Here is a 21,288-nt window from a genome sequence, read left to right as displayed (position 1 = left end):
AGCAGACAGAACTGTAGGCAGTGCAGTTTTGAATATTTAACAGTCTGCCAAGAGTGAGTGGGTGTGAAACACGCATGAAAGAAAAACTCATATAAAAAAAGAAGTTTCAAAAGAAACACATTTGTCTCTGGAGCTTTAGTGAGATTTTTTTGGCATTTTCTGGATTTGTCCACATCTTCTTAAAATTTGCCCTTTAAAAGCACCTGAATAAGATAATACCCTTATTATATATATGGGTAATACCCATATTATATAACAATCTCCGCTCTCTCTATGATGAGACCCGATGTGACCTAGCTGTGTGAAGAGATACTCTGACCCTAAATCTGAAAACACAACTTCACTCATGCGGACAAATAGTTTTGGTGCTTGAAATGGGTTTTTTTTACCAGAGCCTCAGTTTCACTAAAGCAGTGGAATGTAGGAATAAAATATTATATAAACGCAGGGATTCAGAAGACAAGTTTCTGAGCGTCCACTGGTCAGTTTCACACCAAATGAATGACAAGTGAATCTACCAACGTCAGAGCAGAGGTGGAAGACGGACACCTGAATCAACCAGTTAGGCATGGCAAGAGGCAGAGACGAGTACCTCAACCCTTCTTCACAGCCTTGTATGTCCGGATACGAGTCACATACAATCTGCCATGAAGACGCAAAGGGCAGCTTTGCAGAGTCAGGAAATGTAAACTGTATTTCTGTGCTGTATTATAGCATTGTATTCTATTAGATATTCATAAAAACATTGAGAAACATGAAATTTCATGCGCCAACATGTTCACACAATATCACAAATCACCAATGAATTTAAATGTGTGTGCTCTGAGTTTTATATGTAGTGCTTTATGATGGCAAAATAAGGGTTAACATATATATGTATGTATGTATGTATGTAACACTAAATCAATAAATGTATTTTTTTAAATACTTTTTAGGCCAAAAGCTTCTTATAACCATCATAAAACACAAGGTCTCGGCATCAAGCCGTTTATTTATTACTATCTCATGGATTCAAGTTCTGTAGCTTTTAAAGGCATTCAACTTTCCACACATGTCTGGTCCCCATCACCACCGCTGTGAAGAATTCTGTCTGGATAAGCCTTAGTAGAGCAGAGCGTTTCTGACCAAATCCACTTTGAATAGCTTCGTTGAACAACATTAGCAAGTAAGATTGCAGTGATGAGGGAACTGTGTGCCAATTTGTTGTTTATCTGTTGTTTCTGCATAACGTAACTAGACCAGCAGTGCAGGGGCAGATGATGTTTCTGCAGACTTACAAATGCAGTAAAATGACTATAAGCAGATATTCTTGTGCAGCAGTCGAGAATTCTGCCTATCTGGAGGTCAATAAATAGGTCAAATACGGGTCTGAAATGTCTTTCAAATATAAATGTCTGTTATACACCAATAATTTATTTATTAATGCAATTATCTGCCAATGCTGACATGAATCAGGATAAATTTTGAATAAAATAACCCCCTATAAACAAGCCTACCTTACCTCAATGCAACATGTAGAATTTCAGTAACAGTGCAATAGGACAGTATTAAAGCTTAATCCTTATTTGTTAGCAAGTCTTGTGCCTCCAGTGCAAAAATACTAAGGCTAAATTCGTGGTTGGCTGATCAACTACATTTGGGTCAAAAGGGAAAGAAATAGTGTAAACGTCTACTTTAAAGATTGGTGAGAAAAACTGAACCAAAAAAAAACAACAGTCAACCTGCAGAGACCCATGTGTTTGATAAGGTCAGATATGACCATCAAGGTCAGTAAGGTTACCGGGTCCTGAGGGTTTCACAGCTGTTCCGCGCGTTTCACAGCTTTTGCATACCTGTGCTTTCTTCAGCAGGTCGGAAAAAAACGAGAACCAGTCGGGCATGAGCCTCTCCAACTCCAAAGTGATGATGGCCAAAGCCAACGTGGAGCCCTTGAACTGCCAGAGCTGGTGGCAGGCCATACAGTGCTGCACCTGCTTGGTCCACAACGACGCCTGGAAACAGGGCCTCTTCTGAGCGACGGCCAGCGCCAGGTGGGGACGTGCGGACACCAACAGGCCGTGGAACTGCGAAAACATCGAACATCAGAAGCTCAAGTGGAACAAAGACTGAACCATTGCCACTGTCGCAAAATTCCAATAACTCAAAAAAACGGAGGATGAAGGGTTCCTTTTCTTCAGATTCTCTTGTTCTGCTGTTTCTGTGGTAACCCCGTTGTGATTAGGGCGTGAAACCCTGTTTTTGAAGATGTTTCGTGTTCGTCCGTTAGTCGCTCTGCCATATTTCAAACAAACAAACACACAAACAAACAAAACACAAGACCTGTGGCTTGGTTCGTCTAACAGGAGCCACGGTTCATGGTTCAAGGTTCAAGTCAGGTAGTCTTGTTTAATAGATAGAGCTATAAACCATCTATGTTTCTGTGGTACGCAAGATATTTTATTAACATGCACGTTTTGTATGTTAAACTGGAGAAAAAAAAGCCATGTTGAGCAGGAATGATGTGTGCCGTGTTTACAGATACTAGAGTAACTTACACGAGGTGACATGAGGTGACGTATTGTAGTCCTGTAACATTTTCTTTCAGCAGATTTCCAACACAAGAATGGGAGAGTAGCTTAAATATATCGGCAAAATGTTACTTTTTCTTTTTTTTCTGGAATGTACTCACAAGATAGCAAATGTTGGATATTTATTTGAAAAGATTTAAGGAAATTTATTTTTCTATGCTAGGAGATATTTTTTCATTTCATAAGCAATTATTATATTTCACTGTTCCGAGGATTACAGATGAAAGAACATGTCTACAGATCATATTTATTTATTAGCTTTCTTTACAGTTTAAATATTGATTCTTATTTTTTCCTTTTGCTCATAAGGCTTTCTTTGAAATGAAGAGAAACTTTTAAGAGTGTTTTGCCAAGCTCTTTGTATTCTGACAAGCAAATTTCTAGAAAGTGACTGGCTTTCTAAAAAGTGTGCCAAAGCAGCGACTCAGTACGTCCTAGACAAGCCGCAACAACAAACTACTCAGTATAAGAAACGGCTCAATCGCAAATTCTGCTTCCTCAAAGCCAGTGGGCAGTACAGATGAGCTTAAGCCCAAATCAACGCTAACAACAGGCTGCGCTCATACTGCATGATATATTAAGTGGATGAAATAACTAAAAAAGGAGAGGCTTTAACGTTTTCCCCTCGGGGGCACATTATCCCCGTTTGTGAAACTGTATTACCAGAAAAGCGCAAAGACAAAAGTATCTGTCTTTTTAAATGCTGTCCATTCCTCTTGCGCTGGGTCATCTATCTGCTTTGCTGACTCGGTACAAGCCAGACCAGTGCCTTGGCCAAATGTACGTCGCACTTAACTCCCACTGTCTCAGTGCTAGCTAGCTTTGCGCCAAGCGTTTGTCCAAACGCAAAAGCACCTGCGGCCATCAATCCTTACTGGCTCAGGGCCGACCATGTCCACCCACTGCACAATTTGATGGACCAAGACTCCATTTTGGTAACGTTTGCAATAGTCACATCAAAAGGAGAGGTTGGGTTGTTCTCTTGTGCTTTTTGTACCCTTGTGTTTCGTCTCAGTGGAGGACAACAAAAGGGGGGCGGGGGCGGGGAGGGGTTTGGGGGTGTCAGCTATCACTTACGATGTGAATAAAGTCGACCGGTGTTGCAGTGTAAAGGTCCCAGTGCAGCTTATCAAGGATGATCCTTTCCATGCGAAGAATCTCTGCTATTGAAAAGTTGCATCCGCTCTGCGCCAACAGGTCCTTAACCGACGCAATCACCTGTGATGACAAAAATCGAGAAATAAACAAACAAAAAGTCAATCTGTTTAACTGCTTCAAGCTCTTTCTGTGTGTTTCCACCCCAACGACACTGTTCCGACATTCTGTTTCAGTTGAACTCTGGAAAATTTACCTCGTCCTCCTCATTGATTTTTGCAGCAAGTATCAGAGAAGTGATGGCCATGCACTTGAGGTATTTTGACTGGGCCTATGAATAAAATTGACTTTATTTAAAGCTTATACCAAACTAAACACACGTCCAGTAACCAGAAATGCGGGCTCCGCTCACCTTCACTGTGGCCAACAGTCTGTTGAGGACGCAGACGCCCAAAGCAAAAGTCTCGGAACAAAACGTGAACGTCTCACTCATCTCACACAGCCATATGACAATCTCCTGGTACAGAGACGGAGTGATGTCGGATCCCTGTTACAAAAAAATACAATCAACTCATCAAATACAACGCAGGCGCTTAGGGTCAGAGGACAGTGCAAGCGTTTGCATTTCCGTTGGCATGTTTATTTACCTGGATGCATCCGCCTTTGAGAACGGGTGCTTTCCAAAGCCGCATCTCTCTTGCCAGGTTGTCCTGCAACAGCCTTTCCAGGCGCTGGTTCTCCTCGGAGTCACAGAACTTCATTTGGACTGTGGCTCGTCTGCTGGCAGGAACTCCTGGCAAAGAGCAGAAGCGTAAACCTTAGGCTCCCTCCGACATGATAAAGTCTACAATACAGTAGAGTTCTCCTCTGTGCTAGATACATTCACAATAAACCAAAATCAGGTTTACCGTAAAACACAGTACTGACTTACTTCATTAAAACACCAGGATAAACTGTCTAGAAGTGCCAGATTTCACTGAAAAACACAAACCTAACTGGCTTCTTAGATCAACAGGGACAGGTCAGTTGGCAAAACCCGGAATTAGTGGCAAGCATGATGACTTAGCAACACTTAGCCCTTTCCTGCCCTATGATGAAACCAGCGGACAGAATATCTGAACATGTCCCACATTTGTCCTTCTTTTAAGGAAATTTCACCATTTCAAATCAACGGTTAAGATATGGAAAAAGTTTATATCACGATATTTAAAGACATTTTTCACAATAACCGATATTTATCACAATATTTCATCATGTAGACAAAATGCACCAACAGCATAAAATTTGTAAAAACTGCTATCCAAATACTCTTTCATAGTGAGTACCGTGATTTTTACTCAAAATATGCTGGACTCTATTGAATTAAATAAGACTGATCTTCGAACTACTCTTCGTAATGAAATGTGCAGTTAATCCATGCTCTTTAAGCACTGACGAAATCCACAAACAAGCATATTGTGTACCACAATTACAAAATTTATCACAATACGATAAAATAGTCATACTGTCCAGCTCTCTCGAAGTTATTTAGCGTGGTTTACTGTAAAATTTTAGTTTTCAGGACAAAATTGCTGAAATGCACAGTGGTGGTGAACGGAGACATTGTTGAACAATAGTTCTGAAGGTTTTGGGCCTTAAATGTGAATGTAAAATGCACTCATGGTGGTGAAATACATGCAGTCAAACTGGTTCCTAATAGTTTAAGAATTTACCATCATTATCATTCCATATAAACACCCACAAGATGGGTAGGTTATCTGGTGACTTCCAGTAAATCCCACTGAATCACTGTTTACATCTCAACCACTGAATGATGCAGAACCTTTGAAAAACGGGTGGAATTTCTAGGAAACTCTAAACTAGCCACTTCTTCTTTTGTTCACGTTTGATGCAACACGACTTTAACTGTTGACTGAAATATGGAAATGAAATCTCATTTCTTTTTCTGTTATTTATGTGAAGGAGCTCGGATGATCTTGTTTTTAATGTGCTACATCAATACACTTTGAGCTTTGGAGGTCAAAAGGGCACCTTTACAAAAATAATAACAGCTATATTAATATTATATATAAACTATATAATACCTACAACACTTCCTACCAGCAAGGTGTGCTTCTAAACTCTAGAAACTGCCTGAACTCCCTATAAAATTACAACAGAAATTACATTAGAGGATCAGCTACTACAGCTGCATGCTTTTCATAAGGGGAATAAGGGCAAGTGCTCTGAAAAACAGTTCTTGATGATATGGATGAATATCATGATCCAGTAATCGATCGATCAGTCTGAGTCAGTCGATTGATCAGAGTCAGTGTCCCAGTCTGTGGAGACATTGGCTCTTCAGCGCACTGCACGTACTTTGCGTAGAGAGCCCCTGAAGCCAGCAGGCTGGAGGACCTCGGAGTTTCTCCGAGTCGGTTACAAATAATCTGCTTTTTAAAAACTCTCAGATAAAACCCCGCCATTAGTGACCTAGATCCGAGAAAACAGACAGCAGACCCGCTGCTTCCTGACGCTGCGCTGATGAGGAGCAGGAGCTAGCGCTAGCGGTTTGAATGTCTCTGCGGTTAGTAGCTGCTACATCCGCCGACCAGAGGACCAGAGGACCAGAGGACCAGAGGACCGGGCTAAACCAGCTACCCAGTCCAGCGCGGTGTGCAGAGGACAGGCGTGATGTAGACAATCCTCTGATAAACCATCAGACCCGACAACGAGAAAAGAGGAGCCTGTCTGCTTTCGGTGAAGTCCACGGCTCTTTGCAGTGAAGGAGATGGCAGACGGCTTACAGAGAAATGGGCGGGTCACTTTTGTTTGCATCAACTTGAAGAAAAAAAAACACCTGTAAAGTTTCAGAAATCTGAACTTACCTTTCTAGAGGGAAACACGGTCGCTTTGACAGGTGCCCGCTGCATTAACGGGCGGGATTCACTCCTCCATTTCTGCAAAACTCGCCGCTACGTTAATGTTGGTGTTGCTGTTGCTGTTCTGGGCAGCAGATGGAGGAACTTGGGGTTCGCCGTTTCTCTCGGAGTTGAGGTTAACGTTACTAAAGAGCGCGAGCGGAGATTCGCCAACATGAATAACGAGCGCAGGCAAAAGCATAGACTCGGATAAGCGGAGATAAACAAAGAGCACACAGCTGTTGGCGGAGGACACGGGATCTGAGCCGCGGACAGGCTGTGTTTTTGATTTGAGCTGCAGGCCCCGCCCCCCGTCTGACGTCACTCGGTGGTAACTGTGTTAGTGGGTCGAACATCCGGGTACTGGTGAACAAAATGGCTGAGCCGAGGCGTTTTTTTTTTTTTTTTAATATTTCTATATTTTATTTTATTTTATTTTATTTTATTTTAAGCTATCAAACATTTATCTATCTGCGTTATGTGGCTTTAGAGTGCTCATAATAAAAAGATAATAACATATGGTTAGAAATCGCAGGCTTTGGTATGGGAGGGAAAAATATCGTATTATTTGGGGCCTTATATTTTCATGTTGACCTTGAGTACCCGCCACCTATCTGAGAGGCCAGCTAATCATTTCGGTTGTTAGGAATTTGTGTACAATAAAAAAATGGTCAAAATTGTCAAAAAAAAAAGGATTCTCATAATTATATTATTTGTAGTCATTAAACTGCAAAAATGCAACACAATACGGTGTGTTTGTGAATGATGCCTGTGTCGAATTAACACCCACAGTATTAGTTCAGATAAATGTGACACATATGAACATTTTAAGAGTGATAACGCTTTAAATTCGCCAATTTAATATGATAATTCATTAAACTCACGTTTTATGTAATTACACAATCATCATAGCCTATAAATGTGATTACTAAACTTTGCATTATGTACAAGGTAATGAATGCAGGGTAAAGAATTGCCTCAGGTCCGGATCAGGTGTTTGTGTAGTGTGCGGTGACCTCTAGTGGCTCACTGGAAGAATTACAACTCCCCCAAAGAGACAGACACACACACACACACACACACACACACGTTCTGTCTCTCTCGCTCTCTGAGATTTGGGAGTGTAGACTGCGGCTGTGTTTTTGGGGTCATGACGGAAAAAAGTGAGTAGAATGAAATCTTGTTCAGCTTCTTTCTAACCTGTGTTTTATTTCATCTCTCTCTCCACATCTCTGAGTGTTTGAGCTTAAATTCACACCTTTCATTCATTCAGATCTGTAAATCCAGCTGCAGCTGATCACTGTACTGTATAATAAACTGTTCCTGGCAGCTGGCAGTCATATAGTCCAGCTGCTGATGCTCAAATGTGATCGAGATGCTTTAAACGATCAACAGTTTTCAGTTTTCATCTCCCTCACATCTGTGTTTTATACAGTGGTAAAGTTAAAACTGTAAGAGTGAATTAAACACTGTGTATATTTTAACTGCAGATGATTGTTTCTGTGTGTAAATGAATAGCACCTATATGAGATGTCTGGATGATTTGAATATTGGATTTGTCCAGGAACAGGATTGGGAGATTGCATAGTTTAGCCAGTGAATGGAGAGGTGGCTAAATGAGCGTGTCCAGCTGCACAGCTGAATTATGATTCAGTTATTAAACATTACAAATCAGGAGACACAACTTTATTTAGGACCTTACATTTTCATGCTGACCTTCAGAGTGCTTGTCACAAATCTGAAAGGCTAATCATACAACACATGAAGCATAATTGTATTATTTGTAGCCATTAAACTGCAAAATGCAACCCAGTATGGAGTGTTTGTGAATGATGCGTGTGTTGAATTAATATCCACAGTATTAGTTCAGATAAATTACTGTAGATGTGACACATATGAACATTTTACGAGTGATACAGCGGGACATTTAATAATCTCAGTGTTTGAGGACACAGTGTACAGAACAAGCAGCTAAATATGATAAATACATTAAAACTGTAATACTGTACTTCCATTACTGTCCTTTGTCATTTTTTAGAATACATGAAACATTTATGAACTTTTAATGTCAAATTGTCTTGTAGTCCTTCAAAATACATCGCACACACCTATTAAATATTTATTTTAACTTATGAATTAAAGTAAAACTGTATTCTTTAGTATAAAGAAATACTTAGATAAGCAAAATACCTGTAAAATAACTGTACCAGTAAATTTAAATAGGCATACTTTTTGACCTGAAGTGTTTTTGAAGTATTTTTGTGTCTCCATACTTTTACTTGTACCCATATTTTTTACTGATGTACAGTTTCACTGTGTGTGTGTATTATATACAGTACTGTGCAAGATTGTTTTGTTAGAAAATGATTATTTGTGTAAAAGACTGGCATTACAATAATCACAAATATTACTGGTGTCTAATGAAAACCATGTATCTCCATTTTTGTCTGTTTTTAGTTTTCTCCATGGTTTGAACCCTGTAGCTGCTTCTGTACACTGTGAATAATTCTGGATGAATGGACCAATAGCAATGCTCCAAATTACTTAGAATATACCCTATTTTGCAGTGACTACCATTCAGAGTTAATAGCATTATTATTTACCTTCTCCTGTGAAGTCACCACTTTGGAGATACATGTTTTTTTCATCGGACAGTGACGTAATTGTCATTATACATATAACTGGGCTTCTCTATTTCGTAAAAGCTCTGCTTGATGAAGGCCAGCATTTACAGTGACCACCCAAAACACCTCGTTTATCTGATCAGTTCAAATATGGTGAGCTGCCGATGGAACTGAGCAAATCCATACAGTCTCTCTGTGGTCCTAACTGTCCTAACTGTATGTGATTGGCTCAGGGAGACCCTCTGTGTGGACATGAGGATGTCCTACAGGAGAAAACAGCTCGAGTCCTCACGCAAACCCCCCAGAGAAAACGCACTCCACCTTCGAGTCAAGTTTCTGGACGACAGCGAGCACGCTTTCGAAATGGAGGTGAGAAGAAAAAATGTGGACTACTTTCACATGAACACACTTCAGCCCTGAGATCAGCCTCCAGTTATGTGTCTCTGTGACGCAGCGCTGCCCTCAAAATCGAGTGATGTGCAGACGGTGTGTGAGAAGTCTTCAGTAAAGCGTGTGTTTTCTGTATGACTCTATTATTCCCTCCTCTTCACTGGACTGGGCACACACACATGCTGAGGGGCATTTAGTGCATCTAGAGTAGGCCACCGAACAATAAACTGCGGGAAAGTGCAGGACGGAGGGGGCTTTCTGCTGGGTGAGCAGGAATGGCAGGGGGCAAAGCAGTTTAGTATTGAAGCTATTAAAAAGAGGGGCAGTCCGAGCTTTCTCTGCCTCCTGGGGCTCTAATGTAAAGCCCCATTCTGTCTCCCTTACGTCCCTTATGTCCCTCCTCTTCCTACCCTTTATACCAACCACTTCTCAGTAATCAAACTCAATTTCAGAATTGGCAAGACTGTGAGGTTCCTGCCCTGTTCTAAAGATGCCTGTGGTAATGAACCTGAACCTGATGAAGCTGAAGATTGATTGGCATTAATGGGCCCAAAGTGTGCCAAGAAACTCTTCCCCACACCATTACACCACCTCCGCCAGACTGGACTGTTGGCACAGGCAGCAGGTCCATGGATTCATGCTGTTGGCCCTCTAAATTCTGACCACCTGTGAGCCTCAGCAGAGATGGAGGTTCATCAGAGCAGGCTATATTCTCCCTTTCGGTCTGTAGCTGCCCAGTTGTGGTGAGCCTGTGTCCACTGCAGCCTCAGCTTTCTGTCCTTGGCTGGCAGAGAAGAAACCTGACGTGCAGTGTTGTAGTAGTCCATCCATCTCAAGGGTTGGACGTGCGGTGCATTCTGTGATGCTTTGCTGCTCACCACAACTGTACAAAGTGGTTATCTCCAGAGTTACTGTAGCCTTTCTGTCAGCTCCAACCCGTCTGGCTGTTCTCTTTTGACCTCTTTCATCAAAAGGCATTTCTGTCTGCAGAGCCGCCGCTCACTGTCTGCAACATTCTGAGTAAACCCTAGAGACTGCTGTGTCTTATATAGTGTTAGCCTTCAGAGTAAATCCTGCTTTGTGAATTACCCCCTACTCTGTATTTACTGTTTTTGTTTTTTTAAGCAAAATGTACTTGGGAATGACTTCTTCAACAAGGTGTGTGGACATCTTAAACTTTTAGAAAAGGAATATTTTGGGCTAGAATTCCGTCACCATTGCGGCAGTTATGTAAGTTATATATGTAATATCAGTTCTACACACATACACTACCCTTCAGAAGTTTGGCGTCTGTTTTCAATAACATGAAAGCTGTATGGCAGCAGCAGATTCTATATTCTAAATTATGTCAAATGATTTAGAATAGTGTAGTTCTGTGCACCTTGACAGCTGCCATCATTACAAATAAGTAGTAGCCCATTAAAAAAAAAATTAACTGATTCATTAATGAATGATTCTACAACACAATAACATAAATAAAATGGTCATAAACCTAGAATTCCAGTTGCAGTTTATTATTTATCCCAGCTTCTAGTTCTTGTCAAAGACATTTTTATTATTAAAAAAAAGTGATTCCAAACTTTTGAATGGCACTATATACAGTACCATCCATAATGTTTGGAACATTTTCCCTTGGTACGCCCCTCTGCTCCTTAATGTAAAATAAAGCTTCAGTTTAATAAAGGTATTTGCTTATGTTTCAGTTTCACCATGTTTACAATTACAACACTTTTCACAATGCCCTCCTCATGTCTGGGCACATAATGTTCGCTGGAGTTTATGACATGTTTACTTGGGTGTTTTTCTATTGCTTCATTAGTGCAGGCATTAGATACTTAGGCTTGGTCCTAAGCTTTCAAACGCCTTTTGGAGTCGTGTAGTTGCCACTGTTCAACATAAGGACAAGAGACACTTTAGACGACCCTTGGGATTACCAAAATGAACTGTGGGGAATGCACTGCTGAGCTTCAGGAACAGAAATGCAGAGGCAACACTGCAGAATGCAAACCACTTAATGGAACGGCCTGATTACAGTCAGCAAAAAGTACTTAGAAGAGGTGTATCAGAGTGAGGATGAGAGCAAAGTGTGGAGAACTGCCCACAACCCAAAGCATACCACCTCATGGTAGTGGAGTGTCATGGCTTGGGCACGAATGACTGCCACAAGCATTGGCGCACTTCTCGTCGTGGATGATGCAGCTGTTGAAGGCAATAACACAATGAATTCTGAGGTGTATAGAAACCTCTTGTCTGCTCTAGCTCCAGTGAATGCCTCCAAACTCATTAGGCTGCTCTTCATCTTACTGCGAGATAATGATCCCAAACAAATTGCTAAGGCAACACAGCTGTTTTGTGTTGTGTTTTGAAAGTTCTTGCCAGTCGCCCGATTTAAATTCAGTTGAGCACGTGTTTCATATACTGAGGAGCAAACTTCTGTTAATGTTTTACTTGAATTTAGCGAAACAAGCAAGAGCTGAAGATGGCTGCATTAGAGGCTTGGCAAAGCATCACCAAAGAAGATGCTCAGCACTCGGTGATGTCTATAAATCGTACACTTGTACTGAACATGACTGCTTAGATGTACCGAACACTGCCATGTCCCAAACATTAAGGTGCCCTGAATTGAGGGTGGTGGCGCTGTGTTACACAGTGTTGTAATTTCAACATAGTGAAACTGAAATGTACGCAAGAAAATTAGAAAATAAATAAATAAAGTCTGGAATGTGTACTTTAATCCTTAGGCACCTTATGGACCAGCTGGCAGGCCGAAAGCATTATTACAAATGTGTATGACCAAAGAATAGACCCACCAGTTTGTACAAAAGTCCCTGTAGTTACTGTAGTAATACACATTAGTGTGTAATAAGTCTTTCTGCATTAATGGGGTTAATGTTTTCTGACTGGTTCATTTGAAAGTTTAAACTGTGGAGCAGAGGGGCAAATCAAGGAAAAATGTCCATTATGGAGAGCACTGTATATGATACACACATATGCTCTCTCTATATACACAGTAATATACATACTATACACATATACTGTTGCAATCAAAATATTTAACCCTCATTGCAAATGTACAATCATTAGCAAAATGTACAAACTTTCATGTTATTTCTTCTTTCTTCTCTGTCTCTGTTCTTTATTAAGTAATAATTATGTAAAGCTGCTTTGTGACGACAACAGTTGTAAAAAGCGCTATACAAATAAATTTGACTTGACTTGACTTGACTTTCAGCTGCTTACAATAAAGCAATCAAACAAATCCAATTTAAATCTCAACACTATTAATATAACGAGTGCTTTCTCCTAATTCAACACTAAATACCACTAAATTATTATTATTTTTGTTAAAAAAGAGACAACAACGAAATAAAACAGGACAGGTCAAAGGGTTACACGCTGGGTTCATCTTAGGGAAAGTGAAATGCCTGACACCATTAAAGGTAAAAATTTGAAAAGCAGTTGGGTTACATTCCACTTTTAATAATCACCGCAGTCTCAGAATTATTCAAGCATGAGAAGCGTCTTAAATATTCAGTAGAGCAGCCTTCTGCTGTTATAACCTGCTGCAAGCGTGATGCCTAGACAGACACCAGCTTCTGGCAGCATTCCTGAGGAATCCTAGCCATTTCCTCATGGCCAGTGGTCTCTAGTTCACTAATATTCTTGGGTTTGCTACTGCAACCACCTTCTTCAAATCCTATGGGGTTCAAGTCAGGCGACAGTAATAACCAGAATCTTCCAGGACTCCTTCTGAAACCAAGCCTTGGTGCTCTTCAAGGTATGCTTGGGATCATTGTCCTGTCAGACGGTCCAATGATGCACAAGCTTCAGCTTCCTTACAGGAGGCATGATGTTTTCTTCTAGGATTTCCTGATAATTGATTAAATCCATCTTGCCCTTCACACACTGTAGGTTTCCAGTGCCAGAGGAAGCAAAGCAGCCCCAGAGCATCACAGAGCCACCACCATGCTTCACTGTAGGCTCTTTCCTGTGTGAGCCACAGGCCTGAAAGTCACAGTTTTGTTTCATTAATCCACAGAACAGATTCCCAAAGCCTGCAATGATATGAAAACCGGGACTTGGGTATGCTTAGATTAGCAGTATGTCTGGAACAAGAACACCCCGCCTACAGTGAAGCATGGCGGTGGCTCTGTGATGCTCTGTGGCTGTCTGGAAGGGCAAGATGGATTTAGTCAAGCATCAGGAAATCCTAAGAGAAAACACCATGCCTTCTGTGAGGGAGCTGAAGCTTGGACATCATTGGGCCGTTTGACAGGACAATGATCCCAAACACACCCCATAGTCCACCAAGTGCTTGGTTTCAGAAAGTCCTTCGGGAGTGTTCTTTACAGTTGCTTGATTGAACCCCATAGAAAATCTTTGGTGGGATTTGAGGTTGTATAAGGTTGTTGCAGCACACAATCCCAAGAATATTAGTGAACTGGAGGCCACTGCTCATGAGGAATGGGTTAAGATTCCTCAGGAATGCTGACTCTACTAAGTACTAAAACACAAAATTCTGAGACTGGAGTCGTCATTAAAAGTGGCATTTTTGTTGAATTTGGAGAAAACACTTCAACCTAATTTGCAACGGGGGTTTAATAATTATGATTGCAACTGTATATAGTGATGTATACATAAGTACACTTACAGACTAATATTTATTTTTTTATTACTGATGACGTGAGCTTGTTTAGTTGAAAAATATATCAATATATTTTGTGTATATATCCAAAGGTATGGCTGGAACTACTGAAGCCTCTTACAAAACAAATCAAAAGTAAGTTAAGACTATTTTCTCACTTTCAATAATCCATTGTACACTGTCACAAGAGGAGGTACTGTACAGGTACACTTTGTTCCCCAGACAGCAAACAATATGAATGTTCCCTCAAAGGTACACCATGTTCCTTAAGGTCCAATTGTGTACCTTCTCCCAGAAGAAAGGTTCCTATATTTTCTTAACCTGATTTTAATTAGAAAAAAAAATGCAAAGAAAAAGTCTGGAGCCATTGCAGCTTAAAAAAACATCTGCAAAGGAATAGGTATAGCTATGTTCCCCTACTAAAGGTCCTAAAGATGTATCATTGAGGGATCGTACAAATGACTGTGTGTAAATAGCTCAATAGCTCTCTAATTACAGTGTCAGTGGACAGAGAATGGGGAAGGGTGGATTGTACTGGTTTTCTGTTTGTGCTGACTTTGCTACTGTTAACCTCTAACCCAGACACAAGTGACCCAACCTTCCACTTCATAGTGAAGTTCTATCCTCCAGACCCAGGTCAGCTTCAGAAAGAACTAACCAGGTACTGCATTTCTCCTCTTTCTGGATCATCAAATAAATTTCACTATATAGACCATCCACTCTCAATTTTTTTAATTCTGCAGATAGTAATCATTTATTTCCATTATTATAAACAGTTTTGCTAATTAAAACGTGCTCTCAGTGTGCTACTGCGGTGCAGCTATGCTAACACACCCAGAACTTGATTTGTGGGAGTTATTTGGAAAGCTGTATGTAAACATGAACAAGGCTCTATATAAAAGAACGCAGTGTGAACTTCTTCCTCTCTTGCAGGTACCTGTTTGCACTCCAGATCAAACAGGATCTATCCAACGGAAGCCTGACGTGTAATGACAACAGCGCTGCCTTGCTGGTCTCCCATCTGCTCCAGGGTATGTAGATGTGCTCATTTTAATATAATGGGTGCTAGAGATGGCACCTGTTAAGAGGTGGGATATTTTAGGCAGTGAGTGAACAGTGGAGGTTAGACTGGGTTCGAGTATGTGCAAAATGCTAGGTCTTATGAGGTGTTCCCAGTTTGCAGTGATCATTATCTACCAAAGTCCAAGGAAGGACAACTGGTGAACCAGAAACAGGGCCTCAGGCACTCCAGGCTCATTAATGCGATCCATGGAGGCCCCAGCTGATCATTTTCCTGGTTCACTGACGTGTCATTGGCAGAATAGCATTGCTGTCGTTGACACTCTGGGCCCGGAACGCTGCTAACTGCACCATGTGACTGGTGAAGCAGGACAAAGCTCACAAGAACTGCGCAGCACTGCATAACCAGTCAGAGTCATATTTGCTGAAAATCCTATAATGTTGCTTTTTCACTTTCAGTGATGCTTCTGTGAATTACACTTCCCAATTCTAGGTGAAGCCCAGGAGCTTGAAATGACAATTCTCACATAATACTGCTTTACAGGATCTTCAGCTAAAGTTCCCAGACTTTCACTTTACTCCTGGCATTGGTGATGTTTTAGGCTTCTGCCACATGCTAAAAGCTTTGGTTGGACTTTATTTCTGTCCTAGCTGAGATCGGGGATTTTGTAGAGGAGCTGGATGTGCAGCACTTGGAAAACAACAAGAAGTACATTCCCAACCAGGAGTGCCTCCATAAAAAGATCATGCGCTTTCATAAAAGACACAGGTAATATCAAACCTTGGAATATCTTCCAAATCTCCCAATTTGTTTTAATTTAGTATAATTTAGTTAAATGAAGGCAGATTTCGTTATAACGTTAACGTAGATCAGTGATGCTGTATTATACACTCACAGCATTAGATCCTATAAATGAATGTATTATAATATAAGATGACCTAATTATGAAGTCTGATTACACTTCAACTAAAAAACAGTATTCATCCAGCTGTATTAATCCATCACGAAGGCTTCTTTTGTCATTTGTGGTGTCAGGACATTATCAGCACATTATGAAAGTTGTCCAAGACTAGAAATGATCTAATCATTCTGATCTGATCTGAAATCTGATCTGAAAAGTATATATTGTACACAATATATACAACACAATATTGGCAATATTTATATATACAACACAATATTGGCTGCTTGTCTAATGTATTTCTCCTGTGCAAAAACTGTGCAAATTCTTTATTGTTATGATTTAGCTTTTTAGTAAATGGACACTGCATGAAGAGGGAGTAGATCTTTTATGTGCCAGACTTACTAACGATTTTGCTAACGTGACAGCTTACCATGTCAGAAATTGTCAAGAAGAAATAAAGAATGACCACTGATAAAGAAACAAGGCCACAGTGTCATTAACGCAAAGCACCAGACGTTCTATAAGTGCTAACAGTGCCTCCTGTGTGGAGAATCATCAGCCTGCTAAACATGAGCGAGTGGGTCAATCAAATCCATGAGGTGCTTCGCCAAAAAAAAAAAACACTCTACCTTAAGCCGGACCATGATCTAAATGACCCTGCAGTACTCATTTACAACCCCCAGGCCAACTGATGACAATGTCTTCTCTCTCTCTGTACCAGAGGTCAGACCCCTGCAGAGGCTGACTTTCAGTTGCTGGAAGTGGCTCGTAAATTAGACATGTATGGTATTCGTCCTCAAGCAGCCAGTGATGGAGAGGGCATGCGGATCAATCTGGCCGTGACTCACTCTGGCGTGCTGGTATTTCAGGTATCTACATTAACACGTATAGAAGTCCTAATTCATGTAAATACTCTTTTGACTGCTCAGTCGAACCTTTGGTGGATGTTAGAAGTCCTGGTTAAAACTTGATACCTTTATTTTCTCCTTCTCAGGGAAACACTAAAATTAATACCTTCAGCTGGGCCAATATCCGTAAACTGAGCTTCAAGAGAAAGCACTTCTTGATAAAACTCTATGCAAAGATTGTGGTAATACATATCACCTGTATAAAAAACTATATTTGCATTCTAAATGTTGTAAATCACTTGTATATACATATATATATATATATACCCAGTATATTGGCTCAGTGTTTGTGTGATCGTGCCCAGCCTTCCCATAAGGACACAGTGGAGTTTTCCATGGCCAGCCGAGATGTGTGTAAGGCCTTCTGGAAGATGTGTGTGGAGTACCACGCCTTCTTCCGTCTCTCGGAGGAGCCTAAGGCTCGCCACAAGTCTCTCATCTACAGCAAGGGCTCCTGTTTCAGATACAGGTCAGACTGGGAAACAATAAAGCACTATGAAGCATCCATAGGCTATGGTTTATCTTTTATTCCTAAAATGGTCAGGATGATGTTCCCTGAATTGGTTGATCTAACAGCTTTTCCCACGCTTGCAGTGGCAGAACTCAGAAGCAGCTCTTGGACTGTGTAAGAAAAGGAGAGAGAAAGAACTTACCTTTTGAGAGGTGAGCTTTTACAGTCTGGAAGCACCATTCCAAGTGTCTTCCATCTTCTATGTACGACTATGTACATCTGTAATGGTCATTCTGCTTTCCTTACTCAGGAAGTATTGTAAGGCCTATTACGACACAAGGCAATGCAGATCCTCTCCTGACCTGCTCACCGATGTCTCCAAGCAGGTACTAGCAGATGCTCTGGTTGGGATTTCTGTGAGTTCAGCGTAGCCCTAAAGAAGCAACCGTTATTAGTAAAGAACAAATTCAGACTCGTCACAGTCAGAAAAAAAACAGTAGAGGAATCTGGAAGCAAAGTGGATACTCAGTTAAAACTCTCAGTTGTTCTTTCCTCAGTGTGAAACTTTTATTATGAATGAATAGAAATGGTTAACATTTCAGAAATGGAACGGAATCTCCCCCTTCTAAGTGACCATTTTCTGTGTTTTTGTACTGACCGTGACATGACAATGTCAAATATGATGGTTTGTAATGAGGGAACGTCTGTTAGCAGGTGCAAGCGTTCTTCTCCAAGCACCTTCAGCTGCCCAGTGACGTTGGGTCCGCAGCAGTTCAAAAAAATAATAAAATGAAGTGTCTGGTTAAGTTAAAGACTCAGAGGATGCACACCGTCTCCCTCCCAGCACTGGTTGCATCATGTAATGGGGAGTCCTAGCTTATTGTGGGAATTAGAATTGGACTCAATTGGGGAGAAAATTGGTAATAATCAAAAATGCCAAAATGGGAAAGAAATGTGAGGATTGATGGGATTAAGTGTTAATTTTAAGTGTAAAAACTAATCAATAGCTGTGTATCCAGAGGTAAAAGCTTTCTTAATGAGGAAAATATCCCTTACAAAATGCATGGACATTTGTTTACCTGGTGGTTTTCAGGTGTGCATGCAAAACAATGAAACATTAGCACCAGGATGAGCAAGTGAGCAACCACTGGCTTAGACTCTTGTGTTTTTACAGGCATATGAACAGTCCTGTGGTTTCCCCCATGCTGGCTGCACTCAGGCTGGCAAGCGAAGCCAATCAGCTGTGGAGGTCCTCCTCTCCTCTGAAGTGGAGCATCCGCAGGCTCGGCCCTCACAGCTCTCCACCTCTGCGCAGTCTAGCTCGTCCTCCTTCTCTACCGTTGAGCCGGGATGTTCTAATGCCCTGCAGGCCCCCCAAAAAACCCTGCCGAGACTCCTTGGGGAAGATTGGAGAACCAGATGCAGGTTCGCCGGTGAGACCAACGTGCCCCAACGGGGCCGTCTGCTGGCCAACACTCAGCAGCTGGTGCTGCTCTACCCCAATCTTCACCACCCACAAACTTGCTTGGGCCTGCACCCCGTTTTCCCTGTGTACCCACTCAGCTCCTCCTTGTCTTTGAACCACCCTGGATCTCCACTCGTGTTATGTCACTGTGGTCACATGGCCCACTGCGTCCAACCATCCATGCAGGCTTGCTTCTTGGACGATGTCATCAGATCCTCCAGCTTCTCCGGACCATCAACCCTGTCCCCAGCCCTGGTGAGACGGCAGAGGCAACGGTACGGTGGGTTGGGTCTGGGATTTGGTCTGCCCCACGGCCTGGGAATGGCACCGGGGCTGTACTTAACAAGCACAGTTGCTGACTGTGGAGGCAGGGGTGGCATGGACTTGGGCCATGAAGAGCTGGGCCACTTTAGCGATGATTCAAGCTACCAAGCAGGCCTGCCTCGCCGTTCATTAAGCCAGTCAGACATGAAGCTACTGAGGCAGCCGGCTAGTGGTACCCCAGCCTCTGAATTCAGGCCTCTGGGGCACTACCCCCACTTGTCCCGAAGGCAGAGTCCAGCCCGTCCCACCCACCTGCCCCTGCAATCATCCCTTCGGCCTGAACCCCCAACTGGGGGAAGCAAAGCAGAATTGAGCCACAGTGACTCAGACTCAGAGTGTTCATACTTCTGCCCTGGTCTAGGCAGGGTGGTGCGTTCTGTGCCGCTGGCACGGATGCGCATTTCGTCTGGAAGCCTGCAGCTGGATGAAGTGGACGAGGCCGCAAATGATGGACGAAGAGCTTCCTCCACAACAGCACCCAAATGCAAGTCCTGAAAATCCTAATGAAGTGTGCTGGATCTGACACAAAGTGACAGAGTTTAGAAAAGCAAGTAGGACCAGTACTGAGACAACTGGTAAATTTACAACAACAGATCTGACCACTTAAGGCAAGGACTCCACAAGACCTCTGAAGGTGTCCTGGGGTATCTGGCACAAAGACGTTAGCAGCAGATCCTTTAAATCCTGCAAGTTGTAATGATGGAACCTCCATGGATTGCATCAATGAGCCTTAGATGCCCATGGCCCAGTCACTGGTTCACCTTTCCCTGAGCACTTTTGGTAGGTACTTTAGTATGTTCTGACCCAGTCGTCTAGCACCACAATTAGTTTTTCGTCAAAATGCCTTAGATTCTTATGTTTGTCCATTTTTCCTGCTTTGAACGCATCACCTTCAAGACTGTTCACTTGCTGCCTAATATGTCCCACCCCTCGACAGATGCCACTGGAGATGAAGCCACTGTTGTTGCCATCTTGGTCTGCTGCATTCTTACGATATCAGAATTTACTAGCTGCCAAAAATGTCACTATTTGAGAGTCATACAATTTGCTTTGAGTTTACCATTTTTTGCAACTTTTTTAGCTGTTCAATGAGTCCAGTTCCCTTGTGGTGAATTCCTTCATTTACACAACCGTCCAGACATACACGATTTCTTCATTTGGAAGTAAACCAAAGTGTGTGGTTCACGTATTTAGGATCATCATCATCATCATCATCCTCCTGCTGTAGAAGCCATTCTTTTCTCATCTCCAGCGTTTTTGACAGATGGTGTGCTGTTTGCTTCCAGACTTAACTGGTGTTTAATTGAGCCCATTCTTGCCACTTCCAGTGAAATGTTCCCTAACGCACTGGCTGCGACACAAAAGTCCAAAGCATGATCCAGTCACCCCTGTGCTTAACAATTTCATCAGTCCACTAGGCTTGTTTCCTAAATACATCAAGGTTTATTCAGAAGTTTAAGGTGGATGACAATGTAAAATTCGATTCGAGGAAACACTTCTTTAAACTCTTCTCCTGCTTTGTGGGCATCAATTTTTTTTTTAATGTTCAGAGGGTTACACAGCTGCCTGGATCAGCCCGTGGCTGCTGGTTGTTAAGACAGTGTTTCCTAACGATGACCGTGAACAAGCAACAGCCCTAACAAGCTAATTAAGGTATGGGTCCTTAGTTAAAGTCATCAAAGTGGGATTCTATTGGGGTGCCCAAACTGTTGCCCCTTACCCCCAACCCACTTTTTGTTATGACATGTCTTGGCAATCAATCCATCTGCTTAACTACTAAGAGTTACAGACACTTTGACCAGAGGCCAAAGATTTTACTAACAGATTTACAGAGCAATCCTTGGAGGGAACATTTACAGATGAAATTTTATAACCCATTTAGGGCTTATCATTCTCATATTTTATATATATATATATATATATATATATATATATATATATATATATATATATATATATATATATATATATATATATATATATATATATAAAAA

General features: G+C 41.6%; 2 protein-coding genes across 3 annotated transcripts in view; both read left to right on the top strand.

Moving 5' to 3' along the window:
- The window catches only part of septin8a (septin 8a), a 42,155-nt gene extending 38,553 nt beyond the window's left edge, over window positions 1–3,602 (top strand). The window contains exon 10 of one of the 2 annotated variants that reach the window (XM_072662605.1): window positions 1,851–3,602. In XM_072662605.1, the coding sequence (XP_072518706.1) occupies window positions 1,851–2,013 (163 nt within the window). In that variant the 3' untranslated portion in view covers window positions 2,014–3,602. Of the gene's footprint in view, window positions 1–1,847 lie in introns of both variants that reach the window. The other variant, XM_072662604.1, reaches the window with a different exon arrangement.
- Window positions 3,603–7,708: 4,106 nt separating this feature from the next.
- frmd7 (FERM domain containing 7) lies at window positions 7,709–19,789 on the top strand. The gene is made up of 13 exons (XM_072662239.1): window positions 7,709–7,725; window positions 9,420–9,555; window positions 10,702–10,806; window positions 14,314–14,356; window positions 14,804–14,882; window positions 15,155–15,252; window positions 15,893–16,010; window positions 16,868–17,015; window positions 17,141–17,236; window positions 17,360–17,523; window positions 17,649–17,717; window positions 17,816–17,891; window positions 18,680–19,789. The coding sequence occupies exons 2-13, from the start codon at window positions 9,439–9,441 to the stop codon at window positions 19,787–19,789; spliced, it is 2,223 nt and encodes a 740-aa protein (XP_072518340.1). The 5' UTR covers window positions 7,709–7,725; window positions 9,420–9,438.
- The last annotated feature ends 1,499 nt before the right edge of the window (window positions 19,790–21,288 follow it).

The sequence above is a fragment of the Salminus brasiliensis genome, chromosome 18, assembly GCF_030463535.1.
Source record: "Salminus brasiliensis chromosome 18, fSalBra1.hap2, whole genome shotgun sequence".
In the NCBI taxonomy this organism is placed as follows: Eukaryota; Metazoa; Chordata; class Actinopteri; order Characiformes; family Bryconidae; genus Salminus; species Salminus brasiliensis.
This window is presented reverse-complemented; position numbering and strand designations above follow the sequence as displayed.